The following is a 23,556-nucleotide window of genomic DNA, read 5'->3' as shown; positions in this document are numbered from 1 at the left end:
AATCTTGAATATGGACAAAATATGCATCAAATTTAACTCACAAACATCATAGCGCCATGATGGTCTTCGCAGCATCTTCCAGCCTACATGGCATGCGATGGTATCATTTTCAACCCTCACAAACAACACAAAGCCTTCTACCTAATACTATTGCTAACAATAAAAATAATAGTAACAACTAACTACAGTAGCAGTACCAGTAAGCAGCAACAGAAGTAGCAGATGTAGCAGCAGCAACGATAACAGTAGCGGCAGTAGTAATATTATATTTAGTTTAACTTCCAATTTATTCAGTCTCTTGAATATCCTTTCAGATGTTGCATTAAAGTTATTGACAACACATCCTCAATATGCTGTGTCCAGTGATAATGTACTCATGGCTATGGCTAGAACCTTTCCCGGTGGGCTAGACTATTGGGAAACACTTGTCTATCCAAGTAAGGTTCTTCTGATATACCTTTACTTTTTAATTTCCTTTTGCTTCTAAAGAGTGTTTACGGCTTTGACATTCAGGTTTGGACAGAATCACTGAAACGATTGTCGACAAAACAAAAAGGTTGATTCATATATCTGTATATGCATCATCATTTGTCACAGAAATGATGAGGTCGACATGTTATTTAAGTTGTGAATATGGATTTAAAGATGGAGTACTCTTTGCATTATGGTTGATTTTACGTGGTAAGCAATTTATAACCAGATACAGCTCGAGGTTTAATAATTTATTTCAACTCAACAAGTGAAGTACTGTATCTTTCTGATAAAAATTTTGTGTTTATGCAGTTCCAAAAGCGATGGTTAATGTTTTGATTTTCCAACTCCTAAGGATGCTTTATTTCTTATGCTCTATGCTTTATTCCCAAATGTGGAAGGTTGCAGCGAGACTAGGTAAGACTGTTAGATAATCTTTCAATAACAAGGAGCATATGGAGTCACATATTTCTATTAAAAAAGGTTCTATCGATCACAACTGGCTGGGGTTGAAGTAATTAATAATAGGTGAAGGCCAGAAAGAAAAAGAAAGGATCATTATAAGGCTAACAGAAAATTAGTGAAAATTAACATTAGGGTTAACTAATCAAACACAATCTATTAAATTATAATTCAAACTTTCGAATTATCTTTTGGATAGCTGTGTTAAGAGGTTGATAGTATATAGTTAAGTCTTGTGTTTCGTTAGTTTAAAATTTATAGTTTCAACTAAGCCTAACAGTAAATCCCATGCAGGGATGAAAATGGGTCGGGCTTGAGAATGTTTTTTGCAAACCCATACCTGGTTACTAAAATTCGTCTCAAAACACGTCATGTATTTATCGGGTAATTACACATCGGGTAGTGCAAACCCGCAAAGTTTCGGGCATACCAGTTGTTTATTAACAATACCCGTCTGATGTAACTGGCCCAAAACATGCCTGATCATGTTTTGACAAAATATAACTAGCCAATTACATTGGGTAGTTAACTGGTAATCAATTAAAAAAAACTATAACCCAAAAATGCTCCAATAACTAATCAATTACAAAAATTAATTGGCACAAACTAGTTTTGACAAATAAATGCTCCAAGTTTCATGATACATGTTCAACCAACTTAAAAAAAAATAAAAATATAAAAAATAAAAAAAGTAATAATTTTTAAGGTATACTATGTGTTGAGCTACTCGGTATATAATCGGATACATGAGACTGTGTAATCGGGTAATTGAGCATATTACAAATCGCATACCCATCCCAAACCCGTGAAAAGGTTTCAAAAGTAATATGAAACTCATCCCATCTCCTAATGGGACGGATATTACCCTTCCTGTTTGGTTTTCCTATTAGGTTTAGGTTTCATTGTTATCTATAATCTCACGAATAATGGCTTGACACAACCCTAAAGTGACATGTTTCACACATAAGCTACATAACAAACCCTTAAAACACTAAATTAATAGGTCCTGGGTGACCCTACTAATCCTACCCGACCCTGAACTCAAATACCTTTAGCCTCATCATAAAAAACTTATAAGGTAGGAGGGTTATGAAGCAAACCCTTACCTTCAAATGTTCGTTCAACGAAATCTCAAATGCTTTATAACGGCAAGGGCTAGGACGCAAGCCCTTAAAGGCCGTTCAGTGGAACTCGTTGGAAAACAATGTGGGGTTAGATTTTCATAGGTGATTCGACACAATCTTCTGATTAAAGAAGAAATAAATATAACCAACTACGTAAATTTTAACTGATAATTTTTCTAGTAACTCGTATATCCTTTTTAGCTGGTATTTTCCTTTCTTGTAGACTTTCCGCCCATCAAGTATATCGAGCAGAAAAAGAAGGAATACGAGGAAGCAAAAGAGGTTCTAGAATACGTATGCCAGACAATTAAAAAACAAGATCATATTAAGAGTAGTGATTTATACACGAGGCCAATTCTTGAGGCAGCATGTCAAGATGCTTATGAAGTTGTTGATGAGATTTTAAGGCAATGGCCTGAAGCAATTCGGTGCACTGATAAAAATAGTTATGACATCATCCAGCTAGCAACAATACACCGTTCAGAAAATATCTACAATCTAATCTATATCATTGAGGAACGTAAGAGTATTTACGGAACAATTGAAGATTCTTCTACAAACAATATGCTTCATTTGGCGGGCCGATTAGCTCCTTCTAATAAGCTTAAACGTAGAACAGGTGCAGCATTACAACTACAAAGAGAGCTTCAATGGCGCCAGGTACACACCAATAAAATTTGTCGAATATTAAACTATTTACTTCTATAATAGCCTAAGTAACGAGTAAGTTGCATAGGAGGTGGAGGGGCTCGTGTTTCCGGCATACGTTACTAAAGAGAACATCTTTAAGGAGACGCCGGAAATGGTCTTCACAAAGGAACACGAGGAGTTGGTGAAAGAAGGAGAAAAATGGATTAAAACAGTAGCAGAATCATGCAGCATCACTGCAGCACTGATTACTACAATCGTGTTTGCTGCAGCCATTACAGTACCAGGTGGAAGTACACAAGAAACGGGTGTTCCCGTGTTTATGAATGATATTGCATTCAATATATTTGCAATAGCCGACGCAATCTCTCTATTTTTATCTGCCACGGCTCTATTGGTGTTTGTATCAATTCTCACTTCACGTTTTGCTGAGGAAGATTTTCTTGTTCGTTTGCCAAGACGGCTGATTATTGGTCTTTGCACCTTGTTGCTCTCTACAACTGCCATGATGGTAGCCTTCAGTGCCACCTTGTTCATCGTCTTTTCTCATCATAAAGTGTGGATGCTCGGTCCAATATGTGGATTATCTTCCCTACCAATTGCAATTTTTTTCATTAGTCAGGTACCCCTTATTGTAGATCTGTTCCGGTCAACATACATATCCAAGTTTGGCAAAAGTAACCATATCAACCGTAGGTTTAATCCTAACCACATACGGTTCCTCTTTGGTTAGTGAAATGGGTACTCATCCCTGAATTATGCATTCTCTTGTGTTAAAAAAAATATTTATATGCTTTGTAACTTGTTAGATTTAAGCATTAAATCCTAGAATAATAGGAATATTGTAACATGTTACTGGTGTGCATTAAACTCTTGGATTGATTTGCCTTTTAACTACTTGTACATTGAATTCAGCTGATGTATTTTTCCTTTCTTCGTTTTTTTTCTTTAATTTTTGTTTTTGCACTTATGTTTCGTAGTCGTCATCTTCAGAAGAAAACTGGCCTTGTTTATAAAAGTCTTCCTTTTAATCGTTTTATATGTTACGTGTAGTATCAAAAATCCGAACAAACCAATAGATTATTATTATTATTATTATTAAAAGGCAAGTTTCAGTTATCACATAAAAGGCCACTGTTCATCCGAAAAGCCAATTGTTTCCTCACACGTGTTACTTAATTTATGAAAAACAGTTACACGCGTTGTTCCCTCCTCTAAAGCTCTGCTATACATTTTACCACCGCTGCTCTCGCCTTTAACGTCGGCGATGTCAAGCTTCGTGCTTCTATGACCGAAGCCGCTATCGTTGATAGCTCTACCTTTAACGGCTTAGGTTAGCTGTAGAGAAACTTGGATCGTTCACCATCGACTACAATTGTCCCAATAAGGTACTCTAACTTAGGTCTAAATCTGATACATGTACAATTGGGGTAAATTTAGGGTTTTCGTCAGGTGAATTGTGAGTTGAGAGCTTACATGCTTTGTGTTAGGTAAATTTAGGGTTTTTGTTCATTCCACTTGATGTCGAATTGTTGAATCTGTGGTGTCAAAGGAATCATTATTTGCTTTCCGTTTCTTGGATTTGGTTCATACCTTAGTGTTTATCTGAAATTTGAGCTGCTGTTTGCTTTATTTTGTTTATCTGATTTGGTAAATGAGTCTGTTTTTATTTATTCTGTACCCTTATAACAATCGCACAGATGATATGAAACTGTCAATTGCTCTTTGACCCGAGGATTTATTTGAGCTTATGAATGGCCATATGATTTCATTTTACTATTTTTTCTACTTTATTTGGGGTGATTAAGGAAATCTCAGTTTTCTTACCATTTAAGTAACAATTTTTAATCAAACTTGCAATGTTGTTGATTCATTGGTTTTCTTTCTTTACATGACAATATTTTTCCAAATTTTGGCATCTTTGTTGAATGAGCAAGGACTCTTAGCAATGGTAAAAAAGTCAACCCTATGGCACTTTTGTTATGTTTAATTGCAGCAGCTTAAATGAGCTCTGAACAATATGATTTGAGCTACTGTGTTGAACCAACAAACTGTCATTTTAATGGTTGCAAAAGGTCAGTGTTATTTTATAATATATGTTTTTTAATACCTCACAGGAAAGCTGAAACTATAATCAACAACTACAACCACTGTTGCCACAAACCCGCCACTACCAGATCTTGATATTTACATTAACAGGTAGCTAACATCATTAATATATCTTAAAAGTTAAAATTTAACCATGTATAAATAGATTCAAAGAGTTAAGCAGCCCAAAAACAATCACGCTCAGAGACACCAAAGTCACTCTCACAGAACTTCTCAACAAAGGAACCAAAGACAACATGGTATGCGGTATGCCCTAAATACTACACAACAATTCTAGGTTAAAGTGATTTTTATTTACACTAATGAGAAGAAAGTGATATTATACACAAATCACTGATCATTGAGTTCTAGACTGCTGCAACAATTTTTTAAAAGTACTAACACATTTTTAAGTCTTTTTAGCATTTAACGAACATCAAATAATTTAATGTGTAATAAAGACTTGGGAGATTTTAAAAGACCATAAATTTTTCTCAAGATATTTACATAAGTGGTTGAACTATCACTTTCAAAAACATGTTCAATTATTTATCCAACATTCTAGTTAATTTCCAAAAATATTATAGTTATTTTAGACTAAATAATTATCAACTAATATAAAATAAAAAAATAAAAATAATATAATATTAAAAAAATAAAAACATGTACCATTATAGAACTTAAGATTTTAACAAAATTGACTTGAATTAGAGTACATTGATATGCTATTTGTAAAATTTACAAGCATCAATTTTTCATATTTGAATCAAATTTATATTGAATTTAGATCCACCTTTCTGATCACAATATTCGATATGAATTTGAAAACACACACACACACATATATATATGTTACAAAGCTATAACTTGGTATATAGGTGAGGGAATCATGTGCAAGTGCTTAATATAAGAAATACACGCAATTCAATATGTTTTGGGTTATTAGTTTCCTTTGCATTTGGTTTGTATATTGTTATTCTGGCATTTACACTAAATGTATATGATATGCAGTTGCACATAATTGGTCGGGGTTTGAGTTTTACAGTCCATTCTTCTGCCCAAAAGACGGTTTTCTCTTCACCAAAAAGTCTTAAGTGTAATCCTCATCCAAGCATTGCTCCAACATCATGTTTTACATTATCTCTGACATTCCGGTTGATCATATGAGGTACTAAATAGCTCACAGCCTACAGTTTCATTATAATGAAGTTTGCCATATAAGGCGACATGACATTTGCTGTCAGTAGGTCATTAAACACAACTTTGTGAGAACCATTTTATTTACAAAAGTTCTGTTAATAACCTACAAAATTGAAACAGTCTTATATCAAATAACGGGCTTTAATCCGTAAACGTTTTGGCTTAAGGGTTAAAACATTGGGCTAAGTGATATGGGTCAAAAACATGTAATGGATTACGGGTTAAATGACTATTGTTTACATAAAAGGTGATGAGAGTTAGAAAGTAATCCAATTGAACATGTACTTACAGACACTTCCAAATGCAGAAAGTGAGGCATGCAGAAAGATAGACACATCAAGCAGACCTGGAAAATCAAGGCTTCATCTTTTGTAGTAACCTATTGTAAATCTTTTGGTAAATAGCATCTAAAACAACTAATGCTATTCTTTTGCATCAATGGCACTCCAAGAAGTCCATAACCAGTGATCTTTTTTTAACTACTTAAACATAAACACCGTCGATCCGCCGCAACGCGCGGGGTCAACAACTAGTTATTATTATTATTATTATTATAGAACTAACATGTATAAAACATAGATGATTAAAGGTGGAAGGCACGGCACCCTTTCTTTTTATCATAGCCGAAAACATATAATTATACAGAGTTCATAATACCGAAAGAAATAAGAAACGACTGAATAAATAGACATAAACATATACAACAATCTTTATGAATCGTTACTTTTATGACTAGGATTATCAAATTCTCTCGTGTAACATTTGTCTTTTTTCAATCCTAAAACTGGCCCGTTTAAATATTTCGATTTTCATTTTTGATTATTTATGTTTGTTTATGATGAGTATTTATGTTTTAATAATATTTTAAATTCGATTACAAAATTTATTTCACGTATTTTATACATAAATTTCATTTAATCAAAGTTTATGGGTCAAAACTGTCAAAAACCAAACATTCTGTGAAAATCTGCTCACCGCGCTACGCGGATAGATTTAATCTCGTACGCTAAAATACACGACGATGTTAGGTTTTGATGGGAATTCATTTTTCCGCGCTACACGCCAGTCATAGACCCTATTCTTTGCGATACGTGACCAAGCTCAAGAATAACTCCAGTTGATATGGGTCGCGCTGCATTAAATCTTCCATCTCTATCATTCGTGATACACGATGCAGCACCAGATCGCGAAAATTGTGTTCCAAGCCAAATTGATTTGCCAAATCACCTCGAAACTCAAGTCTGTTTCGTTTGACCGACATCTAGATGTTCCTAGAGCATATTACTCGTATAAACCTCAACTGATTCTCCAAGATTTACGTTAATTCGTTTAAAACATCTAAACTTTCTAATCAAGTTAGGGTTTTAACCCAATTAAAGAAGTTAACACATTTATACTTCAATTCATATAAATATCCACAACCCTAACTTATGTTCCACTGATCACAATTTTCAAAATGATCTTCTCTTTCTTGAATATAAGCTTCTCTTGGGTGTTCTTCAAGTGTTGACCAATTAAAGTCAAACTCAACCTCCAATCTTCATCTTCCACTTCAATTTCTGGGTAATTTATAACTGTTTTCAGTACTTTATCATACTTAAATCGAACCCCATCAATCAAATCTATTGATTTGAGGTGTTTCAAGGTTCAATTTTACCAAACTCATTATTCTAGGGTTTATGATCAAGATTTGGGGTTCCTCATTTAAATCTTCACTAAACTATTCATAATCAGAAACTAAAGTTAATAGTTATGGTTTTTATGTTCCGAGTTTGTTGGAAGCGAATCCGACCTGATAAAAACGGAACCACTCATTTTCAACTTCATTTCTATAAATTATTTAATTTGCTTATTTTAATTAAACCAAAAACTTTAAAATTATTAATAATTTTTTAAACCAAAGTTTTATAATAAAAACCGAATCTCGACTGATTTCACCCGCTTAAGTTTAATTCTTTGGTTTTAACTTAGATACATCGAATCAAGAACCAAACCGTTGATCTTTCATACTCAATATCTTATTGGATTTTATATTAAGCTAAGTTATAATAATCTAGGAATTTTCTTGTTGCGCTGTATCGATCTACTTTGTTTAAACTTTAATATTTGTTTCTTTACCGCACAGTATCAAGGGCGAGTCTACTGTAACACCCCTGTTTTAAACGGAATATGGCTGAGTGCAACGCACAAATTGTCAGGACCAGATTTCGTGAAAGACGATTACTAGAACAGACAAGAACACTCACGAAAGAAAAACAGAACATTATCTTGGTCATTAATCATTATCTTATTTGTTACCACAACCACCAAATGTAACCCTATCCGCACCCACCCCACCTGATTGTTTCTCAACATTTATAACCCCCAATCAAACCAACACACAAATCGACTTATTTATGCAAAACCAAAATCGGATTGAGCAAATGAATCATATGAACTAATTATAATCAATTTGTTTCCTCAACAACTATAACCCCCAATCCCATGTCAAAAAATAACAAGAAAAGGAAGATGAAGGAGTTTGCAAGTGCGTGAAAACCTCCATAAAAACCATTATCACGTGAAAAGCCCAGATCTTTGAAAACTCACATGGTTTGCGGTGGTGGTGGGCAGATTTAATTTAGGTGTACATGTAGGGTTTGGGTGTGTCGACGCCGGTGCTGCAGGTTCAAGTGGCGATACTAGATAGAGGTGGTGAAAGCCCAAAATCACCATTGCAGATTTGTGAAAACCTACAAGCTACCAATGAATCTGTGAAAACCCCAAAATCACCGGAATCTTCCAATGAATTTTCGGCATGATGGTAGAGGTGGTGGCCCTTTGCAGTTGGCGATGAAAAGAATAATATATAGGCGGTGACGAAGTTCTGTTGTATTGTATATTTAGTTTCATATGATTTTTATTAATTCAAAATGGGTCAAACAAATATTGATTTTAAGTTATTTTGTTTTTAAATTTAAGGGTAATTTTATATTAAAGGATGAAATTGTTATCTTGCCCTCACATGCCTAGAACATGTAAGGACTTAATAGACCTTTCGATGGTCTTTAGTCATATAAACAACATCATGTGAAAGTAAATTTTTAAATGATGTGATCCATAAATCAGTTATGTTTAAAGAATAACATTTGTATTTATGTCTAAAATCAAAAGATTTCCATTATCATTAATATCAGTAATTATTGTGATACATGGAAAATTAGAGTTTTGAAAATGTATGGAATGTTAGATGCGGCTATCAATGAGAGGTTAGAGGTCTATCTCATTAATGAGAAGTATCATTCTATTTATAGACATCTGACATACCTTCTATAAACCTTAATCATTACAAAACATTCTAAAAATAAGTACAAGTGTAAACAGGTCTTCAAGCAGACTTTATCCTTGTCGAGTAGAGATCCTTTGACCTTCTAATCCTTGAGTATGCTTAGAACATTACTTCGGGTAGACTTTTACTTAAAATATTTCCCTAAAAAAATATTACTCTCAATCAAGCTGCATATTCATGATCAATCCAAACTTTGCTCGAACGGATTCCACGAGCATACAAGTTCTTGCTCAAATCTCTTCAATCTTGACTCAGTCTTATTTGAGCAAACTGAGTATATTTGGGTACTGTAGCTTGCTCAAGATTGAACTTTGTTGGGAGTAATACTTAGATAAATTTCAATGAACTTCCTAACAACACACTTGAGATTCATTATTATTATTTAATTGCTCGATCCACTAGGTTACTCAGGAACTTAGTTTAAGTAAAGACAAATTCAAGGGTGCCTGTTAGAAACCTTGCTTGATAGAAAAGCTAACCTTGCTTGATGAAGTATAGCTTGCTCAAAGCTAAAACTTAGAAGATTTCTTGAAGATTATCTTGCTCGGATAAGATATCTTTCTTAAGGAAGTAAAAACCTTTCTTGGAGTGCTTAAGCTTGCTCGGTTCCATACTTAGGCAATTCTGGGGAGGTTGAGAATATTCCAATCTTTCTTTTTGTCACACCCCGACTTAGGTCCTAAGTGTAACACCCGTTAGTTGGTATTTGTTAAGAAAATATACCAGAGTTGCGAGTTTTTTAGTGGAAGTCTTCAAGATAAAATATTCTTTTATAAAATGTCGGGTTAAAATACCCGCTTAATGATTCAAATACATGTCTTTAGAAAACATAATTTTTTATAATATATTTGAAATGAAATATCTGAGCCATCAGATAGCATCTGATGACTATATCTCCAATATTTTATTTTGTCTTGCTTGTATGTTCTAACATTTCCAATTTCCTATAAGATGAGTGAGAAAAGACATCAGCAAACAGCTGGTGAATGACGCTGATTCTGTTGTAAAATCTTTTCAACACCTTTGTGAAATAAAAAATAATACCTTTTTGACTAATTAGGCACCCAACTTAATTGGGATAAAATTACCCTAAGTACATGTACAATTAATCATATACACAATATCATTTCTTTGAACAGTGCCGTAGACTTCCAAAGACATGTTTGATGATATGTATGGCCTCAGGGAATTCCAAGTCACCATGTATGAATGGATCCAGACACATGTATACTTTTAACCAGAGAGTTCGTTTCTTATTATTGTAACACAAGGTCTTATGGATTCGTAAATCCTATGCAAACATTTAGACTCTAAAAGAGTATGTAAAAGTTTACGGCGTATCCACCTTTTGACGAGTTGCTCAATTAACAACTTCTCTGCATTTGATGAACGATTACCTCGGACCTATAGTTCGAGAATAATAGTTTAATAATTTATCTATATCAAATGATCTAGCATCAGACCTTTAGTCCGGTTAAATAGCTTTAAACCTTGATTAAATATTTTATTGTTAAAATATTACATTAGATCTTTAGTCTATAAAATTCTACTTTTTAATATTGACATTTCTTCCTGTAGAAGAAATCATCTAACTTCTACGTTTCGTAATTTAGGAGAAATTGTGTTTATTCAGAATGATTACTTTGTTTACCTAAAGCCTTTAGGTTCGTATGACGTTTGGTGTAGCATGCTTTGGCCTAATAGGTTCAAACACTCTCATCAAGCTCTCTAGGAAAGTAAACAGGTCGTGGTTGATTGGGATTTATACGATTTACTTTCCTTAGACAAGAGACTCGACTATCGGTGTTGTCACCCTTCCAGTTACTACATGCATGTCATGTTTTTCTAATTAATTACTTATAATTATCTTATATATATATATATATAAATTAACGTTTCTTCCTCTAGAAGAACGTCAATTAACAATAACTTCTATATGTAAAACTTTATTTTTCTTATTAATAAAGAAACGTCTATTTTTTGTAAACTTTATATATAAAATTCTTATAAATATCTATAAACTTTCCAAGGTTTAGGCTATACCATTGACTATGATCTAAGCTATGAGTTGAAATATCTTAAACATAACTCTTACCTTAAAATGGTTATAATGCTTAAGGTTGACGGGCAGTACTTCAAGTGTACGTAAGGTGTCGGGGTATGGAACGTCGAAACTCTAGAGTGGCTTCGGGACTCCAATTCGGTGGCACAAATGTCGAGAAAGGGGATGTGATTTGGTGTTCGGGATGCCACAAATGAGGAATCCATGCTCACTATTTATAGCCATCTCCGGTCGGACCGTCACTCACCACCATGCGACATGTGTCATTCTTGATGATGAGTCATGCCATAAGGTGTTGACATGTGGCATTCATATTGATTAGTCACTAGCCACATGCCACTTTATGAGGGTATGAGTTTTTATGTGATGACATGTGTCCTTTTGTGTCGCCACCATGTGACATGTGTCGTTTCATGGCGATGAGTCATAGGACACATGTCGCTCCCATTTTTCTTTAGTTAAACGACTAACTAGTCCCTCAACTTCCTAAATTGACAAAATTGGTATATATATTATCGGGATGTTAAACTTTTAGAAGTCTCCCCCCTAGATTGGAACAAACTCAGATGCACCAAAACATACCTGGATTACTTACACTTTTCAAAAATACACATCAAATCCTTCAAAACAGTAAATTACATTACATAAAAGGAAATTATTACAAGTTCAAATTTTGCCACTTGGGCATTACACATCAAAATAAATAGAAATACATCAAAATAAATATTTAGATGGATCATTCTGCTAGCTCTTGTAAATATGTATCTTTGTTGATAGTCGTACAATTGTGCAAGCTTGGAGAGTTGCTCGACAGAAAAATCTAAAATCATCCTTAAACATCACATTCTGGCTCTTACACTCTTCATAATAATCTTCAAAGCACAAGTTTTAGAATCATTGAACAAGTCTTTAGGCATGTCTTTATTAGTCTCAAGACATGGTTCTCTTCTAATTGCAGTTATGGTGGTTGGAATTTGTGGTCCTGAATTGAGGGTTGAGAAGATGACGGTCTCTTGAAAGATGATGAGCCATGCAACATTGGAGTATTCCTGCTCTTTGTCTAGCAAGATCATAAAATTCTCTATGTTCCTCAAGTTTGCTATACATTTTACCCATTATCTTTTTTACCTTTTCTTCCAAGATCATGGTCATGCATTCTTTTGATCTCTTCTTTTGATTTCTAAATCAACTTATCATAATTTCATGCTCTTTCAGCCATATGATTTGTCATTCTCATAGTCTCTTCATCATGAACTAACATATAATCATTCTTCTCAACATTATCTCAATCTTTCTTACTTGATTACAGTGTTTTCATGACTGGATCATAGCGGTCAGACCGGAGATCGGCAAGTAAAGTGGTCCGATTATGCATAGTTAGCTCGTTTAACAAATAATCGGTGAATTAGGAGTGGTTTGCGGTCGAATAGGAAAACGGATCGGAGGTTTGACTGGAAATGGTGAATCGGACTTAACAAGATGCCGATAATCCAGAAAAGACGAAGATTCGATCTATTGATAACATCTCTCTTGTTATCTATTGTGCAACCTCTTTCCAACACACACACACACATGCACAGAGATTGAAAGTAGTTTGTAGGTTAAAATCTCCATGGACATGATGGCTGTGATGTTTTACATAGGTGGCGACTTGCGTTTAAGTCAATGAAACCTAATTACTTAAAAGAGTATAATGAAAAAATGAATGTAAATGAGCTATAGATATTAAAAAATGGGATTTTATAATTAAACTGGATATAGAGATCATAATTAAAAAATATAGAGTAGCTAATTTTTATGGTATCCCAAGGACGATTGTTTCGATCTTACGTATTTTTTCGATTCAGACAATGGAGGATGCAAGATCAACTTCAAGTCTACAACAATGGGTTGTCAATTCTTAGGAAGTCGGCTTGTTTTTTGGCAGTGTAAGAAGAAGAAAACGGTCTCCATTTCAACCACAAAAGCCGAATACATGACATCCTCGAGTTGTTCATAGATTTTATGGATCCAGCAACCCTTGCGGGATTATGGTTTGAATTTTTTTACTACACCCATATTTATTGATAATTCTGCTGCTATTTGTATCACAAAGAACCCTATGCACCACTCGAAATGAAACATATTGATATTCGTTATCATGTCATCCGTGACTGCTATAAAAAGAAATTAATTGACATAGAAAAGGTGCACACGGATTATTAGAAGGCAGGCCTTTTTACCAAAGCATTTGGTAAAACAAGATTTAAATTTTTGCTTGGTTTAAACGGTTTAAAATCTCTTGCTGATATCTTTAAGCTCGGATAATCATTTTTAATTTATAAAGTTTTTGTTTTCATTTTATTTCTTTAATATTTGGGCGTTTGAAAAAAAAAACGGGGAAAAAAATTATTGCGCTTTTCGTTTGTAATAATAAAATCCAAAAACATTCAAACATTTCAAAAATACAAAAACATTTAAAAATTTTGCTCCTCAAAAATGAGTTTTGAAACAAAAACAGAACATGATAGTATGTTGGTCATTTTATTATAATATTCCAGTATAAAATAGGCTTAAAATACTGAGTGGTTAACTACATTGGTGCATTGGTAGGTATTAAACAAACAATTACAATAAAGTATGTGATATAAACATAAAATTTGTGAAATTGAAAGAGATTTTAGTCTCTTCCAAAATTCTTAGTAGTTAAGACAGAAATTTAATTGCATGTCAAACTCAAGCATTATGTCTGTTTGATCACAAAAAAAAATTCTAATTAAAAGCGATCTAGTTAATGGTTAAAACTTCAATGGTGTATGGTCTTATGGACTCAAATCCTATATTGATGGGATGCATCAAGTTTCTTGACACTGTGAGTTCTTATGTGGTTTGTTACCTGGGTATTCATAATCATGATTATTAAAATGCTTTAAGAGCAAACCCTAAGTCAATAAACTTGATCACTACTGTACTTCATAAAAATTCACTACTGACTTGATCAAACACGCTGTGAGTCATACATTTTTCCTCCCTTGCGGCGTCTTAATACCAATAAGAAACGGACCCAGGGGATACAATGTTTGTAAGCCATAATGATGAACTCGTGCATACTCATTCACAGTAAAGGAAGCTTGGCGTATTGCTTGATAACTGGGTATACCTTGTAGTGGAGATTATTTTCTAAGGTTTCCCAAATGTTATAAAATCTTATATTTTGATAAGCAGGCATAATGGTTTAAGTCAAGTTGGGGTGACATGGAAAAAATCAAATTAAGCCTGAACTAATATTAGAGGCTGATAGTTTCTGATATATTGTGCCCTAATTTAATCTTAAACATATCACAAAAATACTTGATGTTTGTTAAAAGATTTAAGTGGATAACAATATTAATGACCGACTTAATGCCAGTCATAATAAAAGCTGAATAATAAACATGTTATGGAGGATTTCTTGATCAACTCACTAAAATATGTACTACTTTCGTAGATTAGATTTCATATTTGTTGTAATTTTCATTTTGCTTTAGTTCGAAAATATTCAAAATCCCAAAATATTTTGTTTCTACTTCATTTTCAATTTCCAAGATAAGAGGTGAATTTTATAAAGAAAAATACATAAAGATTTTTCCCACGATTTTAAGTTTTGTGTTTTCACGTAAAACACGTTAAGGTATTGGTTTTTACCTTTTATGGTATAATTTTTAAGGTAAAAGTTATCAAAACTTGGGTTTTGATATTTATTTAATCAATGGAATGGTAAAATGGTAAATCATGTTTCCATTTTTATTTATTTCATTCTATTCGTTACATTGTTTTAACGAATGGAACACATTCGCTAAGATTAATCATAACGATTGATAGTCATTCGCTGTGCAATTGATAACGAATGGCCCCATTCGTTAATACTTCATTCGCTTCCACTGACCTGATAACGAATGAGCACCATTTGCTATATTGAGATAACGAATGACTAACGGATAGAGAGCTATACGTTATATTAATAATTTATTGGTTGATCCTTTAATTTCCTTTAACGAATGGACAAACGAATGAATGGTCATCCGTTAGTTTAAAACTAATGAATGGACCCATACGTGCACATGGGTTTGCGTGCAAACAATGAAGCATATAAGACCCAAAAGGAAATGAATGGTCTTCATTCGTTTACCTTGATTTCCACATTTTACATAAAGAAACTCTAGCAAAATTTTCCTGAAATTCAAATTCCCTTAAAACTCAGTTTCATTGATCAATTAGTGTTCCTAAGGTATCGACAAGTTCAACGATACCATTTTCGTCGATTTTGATTAACGATTGATAGGTTAATTAGGGTTTAAAATGTACATATCGATTTTATACCTAATTGATTATTTAAACTACAGTAACTAATCATTTAGACGATTAAGGTTGATTAACGATGTCAATACAAGACTAATGATATTAGTTTGAGGCTGGTTCAGGGTGTTTTAGGCTTAATTGAATTTTTGAATTGCATGTTTTACTAATTGATTCAAATCAATATGGCCTTTGACTTGTTGGAGTCAATTTAAGACATTTGTATGCTCATATTCGTTATGTATAACGAATGGGATTCCCATTCTTGAATACAGTTGACAAAAGAACTAATTCGTATTTGATATGTAACGAATGTGATCATTCGTTATCCTTAAAGAATCAGAATATTCGTTAAATTTGACTAATGAGATCTTTTGTTATTATTCCATATGATGAATAGAACCATTCATTATTGAATGCGTAACGAAGTAGTAACGAATAAGGTGCATAATTTTGAACAGAATGCATAAGTTTAAACAAAATGAATATTTTTCACTAAGTGTTTGGTGAACAATGTATAAGTTTAATATATGGTGTTCGTTTTACCAATGCTCGGGTTTTGTCACAGATATGACAGACTAAAGGTTGTCGATGCACCTACTCAGGAGAACACAGTAGCACAAGTTCAAGAAGCACCTCAAGTCCAAGACGCATCACAAGTACCACAAGTTTATGAGGCACCGGCTATTGTTGAACTAGCATATGAGTGCTTCAAGTCCAGGACGCATCAAAATTACCACAAGTTTATGAGGCAGTGACTATGGTTGAACTAGCATATGACAAGAAGCACAACATCAGTGCGTTCTTGTAAAATGATTTCATTTGACGCGATATATTTGGGGACATGATTGCTTTCTTGTGCCGCTCAAGAATTCATCAATCATATTCTGCTGATACTACTGTACATTTTTGTATTATCCGTCTGTTTTGGGATAGTGCTAAATATGTAGATGCCCTTAAGCACATCATTGCAAAAATTCAAGACAAGAAGATTGTGATCGACGTTGACGTGATACGTAGGGTTCTATGGTTTCTTGATACCGTAGATGATCTTTGTGAGTTTGATAAAGCTTTGATATGATGGTTATTTCAACGACTGAACTACAAGGGCGAGATGGATCGATGAAAATACAACAAGGCTTATTTATGTGAGCAATATAAGTTCTTATTACACGTATTGATTCACTGCCTTGGGGAAGAAAAGGTGGATTTGATGAGTGTCGAAAAATGGTGCAGTCTGCTTTTGTGTCTCTTATTCTCAACAAGCCATTCAATTTTTCGGAACTGATATTCTACCATTTGAAAGAGAACTGCTTAATCCATCATCGCAAGACCAAATTTTTGATGTATCCTCAATCCTTGCAGTTAATTATCGATGATTTGGTTCCTGACTTGATACGTGATCCGACGTTGGTAGACGATGTCATGGTTTTAGATCATATGACTAAAGATACGATGAAAATGATGAAGACATATCAGAATCAAATTCCATATAACAGGCCAAGATTCAAAATATTGATAGGTCACGTGGCGAGACCTGATTATGTATGTCTACCTAATGATCAATGGATTCACATTGATTCTGATTTGGAATGTGAAGTTGGACCAGGTGGGAACAACGATGGTGGTGATGGAGGAAACGGTGGAAACGATGGGAATGATGGTGGAAATAAGGTGGTTGAGGCAGCTCATGTTGAGGGTGCTCAACATAAACGAAAGGGTAAGCACCGATGAAAGAAAAACCAAAGAAGATTAGGACTCTAAGAGGTAAGGAGTGGACATTAGTCCGTTCTTACCAAGGTCATCCGAACCTCAACAAACACAGGTGGCTTCTTCTGTTGTTAGTACCCCAGATTTTACATTGATGACCATGACATCTACTGATCCGAGATTTGCATAGATTCCTAAATAAATGCTATCTCCGATGCTGACATCTCTTCTACTATTTCAACAAGTACAACACCGATTCCGACAACGATGCAACCTATGGACTTTATAATTCAGTGTTTAATCGTCCACGAGGCTCAATGCAGTTACCTCATCCTACATGGTTTACCATGTCAGTTCCTCAGCAAATGGCTATGTTGTTGAACTTGATACATCTTCCAGAGAATCAAATGGCTGCCGACCATCAGTAACAAGAAAAGATGCGGTCGGATCAACGCAAGATGGTAAGCCACATCTCTTATTGTCAACGAGAGAATCGTGAGCTTTGGGATTTAGTCACTGCTTAGGGGGAGAAGATAAAGCAGCAGAATGACGTTATCCTTTAGCTGACCTGCAAAGGTGATACATTGAAAAAGCTAAAAGGTAATGATGACTAAGACCTTGACGCAGGTACAAGTGGTGGTGAGCAGTAACAAAAGACAGGTATTTCTGGTACGTCTACTGAGGTTGATGTTGAGGCTAGTGAAAAGTAATTGGTAGTGTACTGTGACACTACTAATGTGAAACCCGTTGAGTCTATTAAGGCCAATACGGTTTCATTTATGAATAACGAACGAGGTGTTGTGATGAGCATGATTAACGCCGACAAGATCAATGAAGGTGAATTTATCGATTAATCTTTAACCAGGGATCAGATCGAGTTACTACTCAGGTTAAACGATGAAGAGTTGGATAAGTTAGAGAATGAGGAGGATGTGGAGGTAATTGATAATGATGAGGTCAGATTTAACACATGTATCCCATCTCGAGATACATTGTTTGATAATGACGAAGTGGACTTTGAAGATATGATAGCTGAGGAGTATCGAGATCTGTACACGCATACCACAGATCCTGGTATTTCATTCTTTTCTAGTGAACACGTGCAAGCAGCTGATGAGCGTTTGAGTAAGAAGAAGAAGAAGAATGATAAAGTAAAAGAATTTGGGTCGGTTTTGAAGGATCCAGTGTTTGAAGGGATTTTTAATTACAATAAGCTTCGATTCTTGAAACTTATTGATGTGTTAAGGTATGAAGAGCAAGAGGACAATAGGCAAGTCAAAGTGCGTGCAACTGCTCACCAAATGACATCGTTCAAAGCTTCGAAGACTGTCAAAGGTGATATTGTCTATTGGCTATATGATTCAGAACTTAAGGTTTGTATAATCAAGTAGGAACAAGGCATGCAATACTATCAACGCATTTCATATGTTCTTACTTTACCGAGGTGGGACGTGCATACGCTTGCAAATAGGCCATTTGTGAATCATGGAAAAATCGAGATGGCGGATTGGTTCTATCTCATTTATTATTTGAGGTACGTCACGGGTTCATGTTTTTTAAACCGCAGGTTCCAACGCGAAAGTATATCGACGAGATCGATCCAAGGAACGGCTGGAGAAGCTGTTAGTCTGTCCAATTGTTCTCTCAACACACACTTCCATTAACGTAATACACATCCGATCTATCACTTGCTAATATATCAAAGAACTATATCCGTAAGTATGAATTGAAATAGATCGCATCTGTAATAGGTTTCCTAAGTGCTATGTTAGTGCATGGTTTTTTTTGTCTCCATCTTTGTTTCTCAATGTAATTTATTATTATAATGTAAAAGCGCATTTTGGTAATTGTTTCAGTCCATTCGTTATGTTTATTGACCAATAATTAATGTATTAGTATCATTCGATAAGGATGTTTAACGAATGAGTCATTCGTTATACTTTAAGTTAGTGTTAGGGATTGAAGACGAATGGACCCCATTCGTTATGAAATGTATAACTAATGGGGATCGTATTCAATATATAGATGTATCCCTGATATTACTTTATCTACTTTGATTATATTATTGTTAAGCTGTTACTTTGTCCAATTGCTCTCTCAACACACCCACTTCCATTAACGTAAATCACAGCCGATCTATCACCTGCTAGTATATCAAAGAACTAGATCCGTAAGTATGAATTGAAATCGATCACGTCTGTAATAGGTTTCTCACACTTCACGATCCCGTGTTTGTTTGGCAACTCGACTGAGAGTTATGCGTTGGCCGATTTAGGTTCTAGCATAAATCTTATGCCATATTCTCTCTTTGTAAAGATAGACCTTGGCGAGCCGGGTCCCGACGCGCATGAGTTTATCCTTGGGCGACCATTCAGTTAAAAATCCGCGGGTAATCGTGGAAAATGCACTCCTTAAAGTCTATGCATTTGTTTTCCTTGTGGATTTTGTTATTCTCGACATGGAGGCTAACAATCAGGTCCCACTCATTTTGGGATGACCCTTCTTGCGTACTACAAAACCGCTTACTGACGCCTTCGACGGCAAAATTACACTTCGTGTAGGGTATGAGAATGTTACCTTCTATGTCATCAAATCTATGAGGAATTCCAGTAGTCTTGACGATTTTGTTTACTTTCTAGACACGTTCATATCTTAGTTCGAGCGCGTTCATGACTACATCTCTGGTTTCCTCAATCAGGAGGATGAGGTTGATGTTCCCCGGAGCATGACCTGAGCATTCCTGTTGGCTCACCTCCTAAATACCCCGTGGTGTTCACGGTAGCTGATAGCACCGAGGGACCAAAGGAAAGACCATCGATTGAGGCACCACCGTCTCTTGAGCTTAAAGAGCTACCTCCTCATTTGGAGTATGATTTCTTGCACGGTGAGGCAAATTTGCCCGTCATCATTTCTTCTCAGTTGACGGACGATGAGAAGTCGAGGTTGGTTGATGTGGTCAAGGCACAAACATGCTTTTTCATGGAAACATATGGACATTCAGGGTGCCCGAACTTTTTCACGCACATGATACTCATGGAGGATAAGTACAAGCCTGTAATCCAACCTTGGAGAGGCTTAATCCTAACATGTCGTAGGTGGTAAAAAAATGAGGTTATGAAACTCATCAATGCAGGCCAGATCTGTCCCATATCCAATTCTTCATGGGTAAGTCCCGTTAATCTCGTCCCTAAGAAGGGAGGGATGACATTTGTCACTAACAAACGTAAAGAGCATATTTCGACTAGGACAGTCACAGGTTGGCGGGTGTGCATCGACTATTGGAGGCTTAATGACTCTACTAGGAAAGACCACTTTCCTCTTTAGTTCATCGATCAGATGATGCAGCGTGTAGGGACGACAATTTTACTGTTTTCCTGATAGATTTTCAGGTTATTTCCAGATCCCGGTAGCACATGAGGATCAGAAAAAGACCACATTTACATGCCCAAACCGTACCTTCGTGGACAGACGTATGCCTTTTGGAATATGTAATGCTCCGACTACTTTCTGCGTTGCATGGTAGCGATATTCCATGACATTATCAAGAGTTCCATGGAGGTTTTCATGGATGACTTTACGGTGTATGGGTACTCTTTTTTATCAATGTCTTTCTAATCTTGTGAGGATGATGAAGTGGTGCATAGATATGAACTTGATGCTGAACTGGGAGAAGTGCTACTTCATGGTGACTTAAGGCATTGAGCTCGGGCACAAGATTTCACGAGACGGTGTTGAGGTAGATTGAGCTAAAATTGACACCATTAGTAGGCTTCCACCACCGACTAGTGTGAAATTCGTTCTTAGTTTCTCGGGCATGCCGGGGTTTTATCGTTGTTTCATCATAGATTTTTCTATGATCACACGGCCCATGACTCGCCTTCTAGAGACGACGTCTCATTCGACTTCAATGCTATTTTTCTGAAGGCGTTTGAGTTTTTCAAGGGCCGCTGGTTTATTCTCCTATCTTAGTAGCACATGATTGGAGCTTACCCTTAGAGCTCATTTGAGACACTAGTGATTTTGCAGTCGGGGATGTTTTAGGTCAGAAGAAGGACGGGCACTTCCATCCTATCTATTACGCGAGTAAGACCCTAAATAATGCTTAGGAGAATCACACGACTACTGAGAAGGAGTTTCTAGCAGTGGTCTTCGCATTCGAAAAATTTCGTTCTTATCTCATGTTGTCCAATCGTTTAGAGTGATCATGGAATTGCGATACCGGTTCTCCAAGAAAGATGCCAAACCTCGTCCGATACGATGGATTCTATTGCTTAGCGAGTTCGATATTGAGATTCAAGATAAAAAGGGAGCAGAGAATGAATCCGCGGATCACTTATCACGTCAGGAGGATCCAAAGAAAGAGGATATTAGGGAGGATGCCATTGGGGATAAGTTTCCCCACGTGTTGTTGTTGATGATGGTGAGGGAGACCTATGTGAGAGAGCCAGTCTTGTATGTTAGTTCTGAAGAGGAAAGTCTTCCATGGTTCTCCGACATTGCAAATTATCTGGTCGAAGACGTAATGATCAAGGGCATGAGTTATTAGCATAGGAAGAAGTTTTTCGTAGATGCCAACCACTACATATGGGATGCACCGTATGTGTTTCGTGTAGGAGCCGATCAAGTGTTGAGGACATGTGTGAGTAGGGAAGAGGGTCATGAGATTCTTAGGCATTGTCACGAGGGTTTAACTGGAGGCCACCATGGTCCGTCTTCCACCGCTAGGAAAGATCGAGATTCTGGCTTTTATTAGCCCTAACTTTTCAAAGACTCACACGTGTTTGTTAGACAGTGTGACGCATGTCAGAGCATTAGTAACATCTCATCCCGTAATGAGATGCCCTAAAACCTTATTCAGGTTTGTGAGGTTTTTGATGTTTGGGGCATTGATTTCATGGGTTCGTTTCCTTCTTCTCGGGGGAACTGATACATTCTCGTGGCTGTGGACTATGTTTCCAAGTGGGTTGAGGCTCAATTCTTGCCCAGTAACGACGCCGAGTTATAGTGGGATTATTGAACTGGGTTTTTCTGTCGATTTTGTACTCCCAAGGCCTTGATTAGTGATAGGGGCACACATTTTTTCAATGCCTAGATAGAGAAGACGTTGGCACGGTATGGGATCACCCATCGGTTGTCCATCGCCTATCACCCACAGACGAGCGGACAAGTGGAGAACCCAAACCGAGGAGTGAAGCGAACTATGGAGAAAACTGTCGGCAATAACCAAAAGGACTGGTTAGGCAAGTTGGATAAGCGCTTTGAGCTTTTCGCACGGTGTTTCAAATGCCTATTGGGACCACTTTCTTTAGAATGGTTTATAGGAAAGCGTGTCATTTACCTGTTGATTTAGAGGATAAAGCGTATTGGGCATTGAGATTTGTTAATCTTGACCTAACCCAAGCTGCGAAAAATCGGTATCTCCAAATTTATGAGGTTGAGGAGCTTAGAGATAAGGCATACACGATATCATGGAGTTTTAAAGAGCGTACGAAGGCTTTGCATGATCAGAAGATGAAAGAGTTTAAATCTGAGGATCGGGTGTTGGTTTATAATTCCCGTCTTAAGTTATTTCTAGGTAAGCTTAGATTGAGATGGGTTGGTCCTTACAAGGTGAACGCGGCTTTTCCGCAAGGTGTTGTTGAGTTAGTTGATCACTAGGGGATATCGTGGAAATTGAACGACCATAGATTAAAGCATTATATCGGTGGGCCAGTTTATTTGTTCGAGGAATATATATTTCTCCACGACATCCCTACTTTAATTTCTTGGTAAGGATAAGACTCGGGTATTACCCGAGTGTAAAGTTTGTATAATTTTTATTTGCTTTCTTTTATTTTTGTATTTTGAGTCACTTTTATGTATTAGGGTTTATTTGATGTATGCTTTGGTGCTTTAAGCTTTGTTTTGCAGGTTTGGATACTCTCATCCGTACTGAATCTCCATTCAGACGGGACATTATGAGCTTATTTAATTGTAGAAGGTAAACAGAAGCTGCGACCGCAAATGAAATGCTATATAATCGCTTTATCGGAACATGAAATACGAAGATCACTGCAATATTACCAAGGGAGTCTTTTTCTTGTCTTCCGTTGAGGATAATGTGAATTTAAGTGTGGGGATGGGAAACTAACGTTTTTAAATTTACATAT

General features: G+C 35.8%; 1 protein-coding gene across 1 annotated transcript; it reads left to right on the top strand.

Annotated features, from left to right (window-relative positions):
- Positions 1-376: 376 nt before the first annotated feature.
- On the top strand, positions 377-3,438 carry LOC143606637 (uncharacterized). Its single transcript, XM_077082340.1, has 5 exons — positions 377-437; positions 514-681; positions 784-888; positions 2,281-2,717; positions 2,794-3,438. The coding sequence occupies exons 1-5, from the start codon at positions 377-379 to the stop codon at positions 3,436-3,438; spliced, it is 1,416 nt and encodes a 471-aa protein (XP_076938455.1).
- The last annotated feature ends 20,118 nt before the right edge of the window (positions 3,439-23,556 follow it).

This window comes from Bidens hawaiensis, unplaced genomic scaffold (genome assembly GCF_021521415.1).
Source record: "Bidens hawaiensis isolate Kalapana, Puna unplaced genomic scaffold, B.hawaiensis_p1.1 tig00076327_1, whole genome shotgun sequence".
NCBI classification, from domain to species: Eukaryota; Viridiplantae; Streptophyta; class Magnoliopsida; order Asterales; family Asteraceae; genus Bidens; species Bidens hawaiensis.
Note: the sequence above shows the minus strand (reverse complement) of the source record. Positions and strands in the feature narration are given on the sequence as shown.

Bases quoted from the DNA above. Each gene is read 5' to 3' on its own strand.
- LOC143606637 (XM_077082340.1), top strand. From the start codon at position 377: ATGGCTATGGCTAGAACCTTTCCCGGTGGGCTAGACTATTGGGAAACA. The intron at 438-513 runs GTAAGGTTCTTC...TTTGACATTCAG, and splicing joins GGAAACACTTGTCTATCCAA to GTTTGGACAGAATCACTGAA. The intron at 889-2,280 runs GTAAGACTGTTA...CCTTTCTTGTAG, and splicing joins GAAGGTTGCAGCGAGACTAG to ACTTTCCGCCCATCAAGTAT.